The 12113-nt window shown below is 44.3% G+C and overlaps 1 protein-coding gene across 5 annotated transcripts in view; it reads left to right on the forward strand.

The window, feature by feature from the left end:
* The window catches only part of ERICH3 (glutamate rich 3), a 67047-nt gene extending 57474 nt beyond the window's left edge, over positions 1-9573 (forward strand). For all 5 annotated transcript variants that reach the window (XM_066625055.1, XM_066625057.1, XM_066625058.1 and 2 more), the window contains 2 exons: positions 3603-6633; positions 9035-9573. In XM_066625055.1, the coding sequence (XP_066481152.1) occupies positions 3603-6625 (3023 nt within the window). In that variant the 3' untranslated portion in view covers positions 6626-6633; positions 9035-9573. The remainder of the gene's footprint in view (positions 1-3602; positions 6634-9034) is intronic.
* Positions 9574-12113: the final 2540 nt, after the last annotated feature.

Below are 12113 nucleotides of genomic sequence, written 5' to 3' on the forward strand. Positions count from 1 at the left end.
TCACGGAGGCCTCCTCAAGGTAAGGGAATGTTTATTCACTTACCTCAGGGCTGCATCAGTGCTGGAATGTTGGATAGGATTGTTCCCGCTGACACTTTTATGCAGCATACTGACTGGGCCTTTTGGAGTTCACTATTTTACATCTACCAAAACACACCCCAAACTTTCCTGTGGCATTACATACAGAGAAGATGGAAGGGTGACATCAGAGATTGGCCAGGTTGGGCACTGGTTGATGGTTCATGTGCCTCAGAAGAGGGACAACTGGCCAGGCCAGGCTCTGAAACCTTAATATCAGTGGCAGTGCCCAATGCCCTATTAGAGGATGGGCAGAGGCCACATGGGAGGACTGTTGCAGTTTTGCTTGCAGAACCTGGCACTTCCACTGAGAAGTGGCAAGAAAGCTGATTTTGTGGAAGTTGAATAAATATCTAAGGCACCTCAGGTTTCTTGAAAACACAGTTTGTAAACTACTACTTCAAAAATGTTATATCAAATACTGACTTGCACTAGATTTTCCAGATATTTCTAGTTCAGCATGTAAAATGGCAGTAGTTCCAGCCCTATGGGGTACAGTGGGCCCTTAGTATCTCTGTGACTTCTTGGGCTCCAAGGATAGGATGCTCCTCGGTGATCATGAGCCCCCTATTCTCTGCTACTGTGTTATATGGCAAGCAGTAGCAAGGGAATAGTAAGGGTAGCATAGCAGTAACCAGGGCCAGCAGTTATGGGGGGTGTGTGGTTAGCTCGTTGGGCTGCTGTAGTAGGTACATAGGCATCCTGTGTCACATGCTGTTCAATGATTGGCCCATGCAGTGGTCCTTCTTCTAGGTCCATGTTCTTCAGCCTCCAGGCCAGGTGTGTATGTCTCTGAGTTTTAGAGGTAGGCTATATCTGAATGCCAGATGCAAGGGAGTGGAAACAGGATACAGGTACCATGTTGTCTTGTGTGTTCCCAGAGGCATCTGGTGGGCTACTGTGAGAAACAGGAAGATGGGATCTTAGCCTGATCCCACAGGGCTCATTTTATGTGGTGCATGCTGCTAAATCCCAAATAAGGGCCTCTTTGCCTACCTACTGCTGGGGCTGGTGGTTAGAGGGCAGTTTTATGGAATAGCTGGTGTGAGTTCTAGACATACGTTCCCCTCTTTTGTCCCTGTCATGGGTGTTTCTGGCCAGTCATTCAAAAAGTGAGTGCCTTGCTGGTGGGGGCAAGTCCCGGTCTGTATCTATGTGCAGTGAACCCACCAGCTCCCTGCATTGGTTGAGTGCTATTGAGGCTTTCCTTGTGACTTGTACCAGTCCCTGCCCTGGCATAAAGGCTCCTTCTGCCTGGTACGTCCAGCTGGTGGACGTCCACACACAAATTCAAACCCTTGCCATAGAAATACTTGTTTGTTTCACAGGGCTGCCCTCTTCCAAGGGAACTATCTTTCTCCCCTTGCTCTACTCTGCTCAGAAATGTATTCCTTGTATATGTGTGTTTGTGTGAGTGGAATGAGGGGACTTGAACCCTGGGCAGGGCCCGTGAGAGGGGTGTAAAAGAGGAAATTTGTACCATGGATCAATGCAATGACACATAGACATCACACTGCTAATGCACTGATATCACTGTGGTGACACATCAGTTTCACAACAATGATGCACTGATGTCGCCGTGATGATACACTGATACACTGTTCCAGGGATCACAGGCTGTGGCAGTGTTTCTGTGGACATAGGGAGCGTTACTAGGAATGACTGCACCAGTGATGCTTTGCCAAGATAGGCTTGGCAATTGGCCCTTGATGCGCCGTCATCACACTATCTGCATGGTGCCGCCAGGATGAGCTTAGGATATGGGGGATGTCACGCCGGCAGCTGAATAGGATTGGGCCATTTAACTACCAAAATCTTTTTGTAAAATCTTGGCAGATAGGCTGTCTCTTGCTAGGCTAACATGAAGGTGAAGCGCAAAGGCTTCAGTGCTTTTTTCCCCCCTTTGTACAATACTGCACAAATTTTACTGCTCCTGTAAGCAATTTTGTCGCCAGGCAAGTGGTGCTTTTCTCTGTAATGCTCCTTCTCCCTTGTTCTTCTGACTGAATTATCACCACTTTTGTCAGCTCTGTTCCCCTCAAATGCAGCTTTTTTTATTTCCAAGGTTTGTCTGGTTTGATTGCATTGAATGTCACACATAAAGGCATGGATAGAAGCTATCAGCACTTCAGCATCTACAATTTTTGTTGCACGGTATTTAAATTATGCAAACATACATGTCACAACAACCCTTTCTTATAGATTCCAATATAATTTCTGGTTTTGTTTTTGAAGAAAAGTCTTCAGAGGGCTTTTAGAGCACAAATTCTTGAACATAATTAATAGTATACACCACAGCATGAATGCTTATAGAGTCGTTCCAACTGAAGGATCCAGTTCATAGAGAGTTAGGACCCAATCCTATCCAACTTTCCTTCCCCGATGCAGCCATGCCAACAGGGATGCACTGAATCCTAGGCAGTCATGGAAGTGTCCTCAAGGTAAGGGAATATTTCTTTTTCCCTGTTACTTCAGGGCTGCATTGCAGCTGTTTAAGTGCTGGAAAGTTTGATAGGATTGGGCTCTTAGTTGCACTTGAAATCAATGGGGCAAGTCAGTCCCAAATAATTTTAAGTTGCACTAGTATTGATCACACCTGAACATTACTAACGTCCACTGGATCAGGGCCAAGAGACATTTTGACTTCCTTATTTGATCTTTAGTTTTCAGTTTATATCTCACTTTTCACATAGCCCCACAGCCACATAGAATCATATAATGCATATCTAATGATTAATTGCACACAGCTACAGAGTTTGTTTTATCATATGGTTGGAAACAATACATTGGGGACCTCACCTGCACCGCAGATATCATTGCACAGGAGCCTTATTGCATCATCTATAAGCTGTACAAGAAATATTGGTGGGCCCATCCTTCCCTTTGAGAAGGGATGAATGCTGTATGGAGCCTCCCACTCCAGTGGACATAGACTGATGGATGCATTCAACCTGCATTCAACTATGAATCTTAAAGAAGTATCTGAGTAAATACTTAGAGTAGCTGAAGAATTGTCTTCACCCATAATGAGACCACCTGTTGAGGACATACTCTGTGTCCCCTTGCCATCTTAGATATGGTAGGTGGGTAAAAGGGACAGGGCCTTTTCTGTGGTGGCACCAAGGCAGTAGAGCACCCTGCCAAAAGAAGTATGCTTCTAGCTGCTCTCAATGATTTATTTAAAAAGAAATATAAAATATACATTTGAACATAAGCAAATATGGCCACATTAGAACAAGGTTCTCATGCATTATTCTGTGTTGATGTACAGAATTACATCATTACATGGTTTAGCGTCTAGCATCCTGCCATGAGTATAATCTTCCACAGATCAGTATCTCACATATTAACCCACATAATCTAGTCACTAGTGGAGTACAGTGGTGAACCAAGTGCACTGTCCAATGAAGCTCTTGTCAAATGACTGAACAAAGACACCCTACAAAGGAGGGTGATAAACAGGACAACCGTAACACTGATAATAGTTATTACAATTCCAACTCATGCTGTTTTTATTTCAATAGTGCCAGATGGAATTTCCTTGGCTGACGAAGACCTGATGAAGCACAAATCACATAAAGTTGTAGAGCAAGAGGAACAAGAGAGACAGATGGTGGGCAAGGACAGAGCATTGGAGAAAGTGGAGGTTGTAGATGAAGAAGGTTCCAAAGAAGCAGCTCTGGAAGAAGAATTTCCAGCCAAAAATGTAGTAACAATTGTAGCAGAACAGAAGGTGAAGAAAGACCTTGTGATAGAACTGGAGGCAGCCACAGAAGAAGAATTGGACCTGGAAATGGACAACTTCGAGAAAGAAAAGTTATCTGATTCTGAGGAGGAAATGAAAGGGGAGGATGAAGTCAAAGAGCTGGGAGGAACAGCATCAACAGATGAAATCTCTCAGGGAGATGATATATTGTATGGGTCCAAGCTACAGAGGGAGCAAGTAGAGAACCCAAATTTCACTGAAGAGCCATTGTTTATTGAGAAGATATCTGAAGGAAAGGAAGACGCAGTCGAGGCAGCAGAAATTGTGGGGACTAGAGAATTAGTGGAAAACGAGATTGTGGTGGAAGAAGCACATGAGGTAATAGAGGTTGTGAATGTAATAGTTGAAGCAGATGCGGCTCTGGGGACTACATTTGTGCAAAGGGACTCTGTGGAGGAGACACTGACAACTGTGGAAGAAGAATCTGAAAGAAGTCAGTCACCAAAAGGAAGAGAACACGAAGCAGAAGCAGTAGAAAAAGTTAATGTCATGGAAAATGAAACCACAGAGGAAGGTGAGCCCAAAGAGGAGGAAAAATATTTCAACACAGATCTGAAGAATACTTCTGGCATGGAAGTAGATCCCATAGTCTTCAGATCAAAAGAAGAAGCAGAAATTATCTCCATTGATGAAAAAGCAAATGCTTCAGAAGAATTAATAGATGGTGGGAACAGTTTCAAAGGAGAACTTCCATCTGGAGTGGAAAAGATAGTCCAGAAAGTTCCACTCATGTGTGAGGAAAAACTAGAACAAACATTTCCAGAAGCAGGTGAGACAAAGAATATAGACACAGAAGAAGATTCAGAACAAGAGAAAGTTGACTCTTGGGTGGAAGAGCCCTCATTGGACTGGGAAACTGAAGGGAGCATTTCAGCATTGGAAGAAGAAAATAAGAAAGACCACCAGGGAGAAAAAGTAATGATTGAGGAAGCGGAGTCATCATACAAGCTAATTACTGGAGGAGAGGCAACAATCAAAGCCACGGTGAAGACCAGAGAAAGAGCACAGGAGGAAGACAGGCTAGTGCAAGCTGTGGAAGAAGACTTTGGAGGTGCAGAAGAGATGACAACAGCTGAAGAGACAGTTCCCGAAAGGAAGGTGGTAATTGAGAAACAAGCACTTTCTGCAGAAGAAGCAATTAAAACCGTCCCTGAAGCTATTGCATTGGTGGCTGAAGAAACAGCAAGGAGGGCAGAGGCAGAAAGAAAGGTGGAGGCAGAGACAGAAAAAAGCAAAGTGGGTAAAAGGGAGGTCGATGCTGACAAGGCAGAAAGAGTGATGACTGTTAAAGGGGAGGTGGAGGCTGAAGAGACAGAAAAAGAGGTGACGGTTAAAGGGGAGGTGGATGATGAAACGACAGAAAGAGTGGTGGTGGTTAAAGGGGAGGTGGAGGCTGAAGAGGCAGAAAGAGAGGTGACAGTTAAAGGGGAGGTGGAGGCTGAAGAGGCAGAAAGAGAGGTGGCTGTTAAAGGGGAAGTGGAGGCTGAAGAGGCAGAAAGAGAGGTGGCTGTTAAAGGGGAGGTGGAGGCTGAAGAGACAGAAAGAGAGGTGATGGTTAAAGGGGAGGTGGAGGCTGAAGAGGCAGAAAGAGAGGTGGCTGTTAAAGGGGAGGTGGAGGCTGAAGAGGCAGAAAGAGAGGTGGCTGTTAAAGGGGAGGTAGATGCTGAAGAGGCAGTAGGAAAAGTAACTGTTAAAGGGGAGGTGGAGGCTGAAGAGACAGAAAGAGAGGTGATGGTTAAAGGGGAGGTGGATGGTGAGGAGACAGAAAGGGTGGTGGTGGTTAAAGCGGAGGTGGAGGCTGAAGAGGCAGAAAGATTGGTGACGGTTAAAGGGGAGGTGGAGGCTGAAGAGACAGAAAGAGAGGTGGCTGTTAAAGGGGAGGTGGAGGCTGAAGAGGCAGTAGGAAATGTAACTGTTAAAGGGGAGGTGGACGTTCAAGAGGCAGAAGGAGAGGTGGCAGTTAAAGGAGAGGTGGAGGTTGAAGATTCAGGGACAGAGGTAGATGTAGTGTCTGTGGACATAGAACCAGAGGGTGAAATTATTTCTGAGGTGACTATAATGGGGAGGGAAAATGTAGTCAACAACTTAGGAGTGAAGGTAGCAGAGGCAGAACAAATATCTGAATCATCAGCCCAAGAAGTAGCATTAGAAGGAGAAGGATTGACCCAAGAGAAGAGTATGATGAATGAACCAACCATCCAAGACAAAGTAGAAAAACCATCTGAAGATACAGCAGTAGGGAAAACATCAATTGACTTGCAGATGAAGAAAGAAGAGGTGACTGCTGAGAAAGAGAAGAAGAAGGAAACAGGCACAGAAGAACAGATGATAGAAGGAGTAGTACCTCTGCAAGTTGTGGAGGAAGCTCTTTTAATAGGAATACAGCAGCTGATCACAGATGTAACACAGCTGAGTGTGGCAGTGGAAGATAAGGAAGAAGATCGTGACGTGGAAAGTGTAGCAGAAGAAAAGTCATCTCATGAGAATCCCGTGAGGGAAGCATTTCTTGCAGATGAGGTACCAAAAGAAAGTAAGACAGCCCAGGATGAGGAAGCTGATCAAAGAGGCGCAGAACAAGGGAAAGAAATCCACGTGGAGGAAAAAGACGGAAGAGGAAACCTAAAAACAGAAGCAGGAGACTATCCAGTGGAAAACCTGCTGGGGACAGAAGCCATTCCTCTGAGTGCACAGCAGTCTGGAAGAGAGCAGCAGCAAGAAATCTCTGCACCGCTTCTCAGCCTAGAACCTGCTGGAATGCCAGAGCTAAAAGACGAGCACTGAGACTGGAGGTCAGTGTGTGCTTGTGCTTTGGTCCGGATCCAAAAAGCTGCTTTAGGCATGCTTGCAAACTCCTGTGCTAGCCTAGTGTGGAGTTTGGACCACTTTTCATTTCAATGAGAAATCCCTGTGGCACGTCAACTACTGCTCTTGAAACTGCCCTTAGTTCTTTGGCTCTGGGTCTAGAGGATATAGCTAATGTCAAAGTGAAGCATGTTAAGGCCCTTGATTTAATGGAGCAGAATTACGCACACACTTAATGCTCCAAAAAAAAAAAAAAAAAAATGAGTGGAACTTGAAAAGTGTTTAACTTTGGCTTGTGTGTTTATATTTATTGATTTCTTTGACTTGTACTGTCTTCTGAAAAGCTCAGAGCAGCTTAAATAAGGCTTCCAGAGATGGTTTTCCATCAAGCCATCTTACAGGGCAAGACTCGCTTAGGTTGCTCAATAGAATTGTGACTTACTGTAGAACATTCTCTATTGACTAGATTATAAATACCATTTTTATGTATTGTCCAACAACTTTAGCCAAATTCTTTATATCAGCAAAATATTAGATGGTAGATCAGTGATTTTCAACCTTTTTACCTCACAGTACACTGAGAAAGTGCTAAAATTGGAAAGACACATCATCAGTTTTTTGTTTTTTTTTACAATTGTCAAAGTATAGCACACTGCTGACCTGGGGCTCACATCCCCCAATGGCCCTACTAATATATGATCCACCCCCAAACTCCTGCAACACACCAGCAGACCATTTGCAGCACACCAAAGTGTGATTGAAAACTCAGCAGCAGCACAATCCTTGGGATTGTGTTGCTGTCTGTCCCTTAAGGGGCTAGAGGTGGGCACCCCAATCCTGAGCTCCCATGGTGCTCAGCTTTGGTGGCACCGCAAACGGCTGCCGCCACATCCTGTGCACCTCGGGCTACACCTTTCGTCCCCTTCTCCCAGGTAAGGGAAGTAGCCCCGTAATGGGGCGACTCAATTCACTGCCATCCAAAAGGTTGGCGGTGAGGTAAAAGCGTTCGTGTAAGGCCCCGCATGAACACTCTGGATTCGGTGGAGTGGAGCTCCACCAGACCCACCTCTCTCTCTCCCCGCTCCCTCTCCCCAACACATCTCCCTGCTCTCTCCCAGCCTCCCACCTCCCCGCCATGCCTCCTCTCCGCCCTCTGCCTGCCTCCCCCCTCACCGGAACACCTGCCTGCCTGCCTGCCCCCATCCCTGCTTTCCTCACCGTGGCTCGGTGGTCTACAAGTGGTGGAGGCCAGATGCCTGCCTGGCGCTAGCCCAGCACCAACCAGCGCTGGGCTAGCACGGGCGTTGGCCCAGTGTTAGGCCTCACAAACATGCCTTACAGCATATTTGTGACAGTGCGCACCGGCAGTAGGCTGGCGCGTCGAGCTCAGGATTGGGCTCTGAGGCTGGGAAATCACAATACCCCAGTTCGAGAACCTCAGCATTAGATGATCCAGCAAATCATTGTTTGAACTAGCAGACAAGAGCAGTGGTTTAAACAATTTCAACAAACCAGGGTACGAAACCAAGATGAAATTGTACTTTGATATTCTAGTTTGAGAAGGGAGTAGGGGGCATTCAGAGGCTCTTAATTTGTCCATGTTCCAGTTAACCATGATTTGTTGGATTATCTGAACTGGGTTCCAGTGTTAAAAGCTGTCAGAGCAATCTATCATGCCGTAGCATGATTCTGTGCTTTAGGGAACCAGGTATGAAACAGCAGGAGTATATAGCATCACCATTTGAAAATCTACATAGCTATCTTATAAAGTTCCTTATTTGTCAGTCCAATTGTCCATCTTGCGTTCTCTGCAGAGTGTGAGAAGGAGTTCAGTCCTGGCACTGCTGCTTCTTATGTTGGAGTTGCCAGGATAAAATGTAAATTAAATCCTGAATTATGGATATTTTGTGATAAATTTGTAATGGTTTGCATTTTGAAGAATGCTTAGATGTTTTAAAAAAAACAACAAAGATAATACAACATATAAATCTTTGAGAGGTTCATGCTAAAGTTGCTTTGGCAGCTCTAAGCAACAAAAGGTTTTTGCTTTTGCCCCTAAAATATCAATTGTTTCATTTATGTTATTTAAATTGCAAATTTTATTTTGTCAGAGCTGTGCAACTTTGGGTCCAATCCTATCTAGCTTTCCAGTGCCAATGCAGCTGTTCTAACAAGGCATGCACTTCATCCTGCAGTTGGGGGGCAGTTATGGAGGCTTCCTCAAGGTAATGCCTCGGGGCAGCATTGGCGTTGGAAATTGGATTGGGCTAGAAGACTGCAATCCTATGCACACTTTCTTAAGAGTAAGACACACTGAAGACAACAGGACTTACTTCTGAGTAGACAAGCATGGAAATGTGCTCTAATTTTCTTTTCTTTTCTTCCCAGAATGCATTGGGATTGGGCATTCCTATTTTGTCATCATTGGAGTCCGAAGATGTGGCACGAAAAAAGCAAAGACTTGCTCAAGCATTCAACTCCTTCAGTGCATGTAGTTTCTGCTTTCTGCATCATCATCATTGCATCATCATCAGTTTCTTTCTGCATCATCATCATTGTTATTACTACTATTTTGTAACTTTTTAACAAATCACCCTAGATTGGTTCTGGCTGGGATGTCTGCTCTCTCCGTTCTTCCCTTTATGTGTAGCATAAGCATCTGTCACTTTACACTGGAACAGTTCCAAATAAGTGAATCAAAACTTCCTAGTCCATTTTTTGCAAATAGCACTTCTTTATAATTATGAAGATAATGATTGGGAGGCTCATCCAACAGCTGCCGCATATTTCTTTTTGAAGAAGGAAAAAAAAGCACACAAAAAAATTATTATGTTACTGGAACTTCCAGAAAACCAGCCAGTTAGTTCTAGTGATAGCAAGAACCATGTGAGGAATTTATGTAGAAGAATAAAACACCTGCAAATAGATCTGAGAACTGCAGATATTGTGATTGTATCTTTCTCTGCTGTTTGGCCTTTTCCATATCATTTGTCTTTGTAGATAGAAAGCAAGGCAAGAGATGCACATTTACACATTCAAGTGTTCCCGTAGAATGTTGTGTTTGTGTGTGTGTGTGTGTGTGTGTGTTCTGATTAGGTCTTCTCTACATTGCTTAGAACAGTGGTTCTCTAATGAACCAGGACCTACTTTTTAGAATGACTTATTTGTCAAGACCCACTGGAAGTGATGTCATGTCCAGAAGTGGCATCATCCATTTAGGCTTCAAACCTAAGCTGCAATCAAAGGTCCCATGGCACAGCACTCTTGTACTGTTGTTTTGCATAGCTCAGAGTTCAAACATTCCAGCTCAGAAGTCAAAGCAGAATGCAGACTTGGATCCTTCTCCAGCAGTCCGCTCCTTTCCAGTATCCCATCTATTCAGGACAAAGCCCCATGCCTTTCTTCAACCAGAAGCCCGTCCTGCCCAGCAGCTCTGTACCCTGTATTTTCAGCTCTGTATTTTCAATGGCGGCTGAGCTAGGCCCTATGCAACCCACCTGAAATTGGCTTGTGACCCACCTAGTGGCTCACAAATTCACAGTTTGAGAAACACTGGCTTAGAATATACGTATCAAATCATTACTTAAATCTATTAGTTCTTCACCCAGATGTAGATGGCTCAATCTGTTTTGCTTTTAAAACGGATTGGGTTCTGATAGGGAGAGTGATCATGCATCCTCTAAAGTACATGTTGCTGCTGCTACTGTATGTGTGATGATCAGGGGTAATCCATGCAGAGAAAAGGAGAATGACATATATGATGGTATCATTCCCTTGTCAACTGTTATGGGCTTAGATACAAAGTGGTCCCTTGGTGAGTGAAAGGCATTTTTGCTCACAAATGGGGAAGTCCTGCAATTTCTACCACAACCTTTCATGACACATCACACAGTGTTCCAGGTTGTTCTCTGACATTGAGTGACATTCTGGCAGGCCACAACAGGAAAGGTGGACAGGAAAGCACTATTGTGCAGGTGGAACTCTGCATGGTTCTTTGGTGCTAAGCCATTAAATCTGTAAATGACACGACTGCATAGGTATATAGAAGACTGCCTTATACTGAGCCAGGCAATCAATGTCAGTATTCTTTCTTCAAGCAGCAGCTTTCCAGGGTTTCTGGTCTTTCTAGTTCTATCTGGAGGTGATAGAGACCTTCTGCAGACTAAGCACATGTTCTGTCACTGAGCAGTGGCCCCAGCACTGACCCACATTCGCAGATGGCATCACAACAGTTCAGTGCTATACTTGGTATTAGTTTCGTGGTATGTTTCTGACCCAAAGCATGTGTGTGGGAGGCTCCATATTACTGTCCTGACATATGCAAGAGTTTCATTATAAGGAAATATACTCTTGCATAGAAAGTGCCCACATATTATTATGTGCATGCATGCACATGCACACAAACACTCACAGTCACCCCAGAAAACTGTTCCATTGGCATGAAGATTTTCTGTGTTATTTTATTGAAGTTCCTGACTGCGTCATCTTTATAGTATAGGTGCTCTTTCCTCATGTATTGACACTGCACATTTTGCCATAATGGATCATTCTACCGCATGAACTGTGCATGGGTACTATGTTACCTGAACAGATTGGGCTTGGGACTGAGTCCACTTATATACTCAGTGCATAAGAAGACTGCCCTTCAACGTTGTTGAGGTTTCTGTATTTTCTATGCTTCTGGGAAACTTGCATATCGTCTACTTAGGAAGGCTTATCCTTCCTTGCTAGCATCATAATCTGTATGTGAGAAAGAAAAATCACACTGTGTAAATGCAAGTTCCCAAGCCTGCAGCTTCTAGCTTCATGTTCCCACTTCTTTATCACTTACAGAAGCTGTACTGTAGGTCACTAAAGACAGCTCTTGCATTTATGCAATCACAGAGCAACAGAAATAGGGCAGGAATTTCACTGCTCCAAAGATTCAGCTCTCCCTATAAAAAGGTGATGATGAAGAAGAAGAAGTTCAACCAAGTGGTGTAGACTTAGCATTTGCACATGTGTGTGTTGGGAGAGAGCAAGCCCCATCACTGGCCTGCAAATGTTCCCTCAATTGTCTGTACACACTCACTAGGGTGCATCAGGTGAACTGACCTCTGGGTGAACATGCATAGGGTTAGACTGCATATTACTTATTTTGAAAACTTCCCAAAATTAGCTTGGTAGAATGGCTTGTGTTGGGTTATAGCCAAAGAAAGTAAGTCATGATGGGCAACCCAATCAGTGCTGCATGCTGTGGGCTGGTGAAAGATAGGATTGGGCCCTCATGCTACAACTCTGTACACAATTGTCTGCGAGCAAGTTCAATGAAGCTCATTGGGGCTGCTGAGTAGACATTATAAGATGTTTCATTGGGGCTGCTGAGTAGACATTATAAGATAACAGTAGTGCACTGTTAGCACTACTGAAATCAACAAGAAGCGTTAGGCAACATCATCTTAAGTCCCATTACTTCCAATAAGATTTT

The sequence above is a fragment of the Tiliqua scincoides genome, chromosome 4, assembly GCF_035046505.1.
Source record: "Tiliqua scincoides isolate rTilSci1 chromosome 4, rTilSci1.hap2, whole genome shotgun sequence".
Classification (NCBI taxonomy): Eukaryota; Metazoa; Chordata; class Lepidosauria; order Squamata; family Scincidae; genus Tiliqua; species Tiliqua scincoides.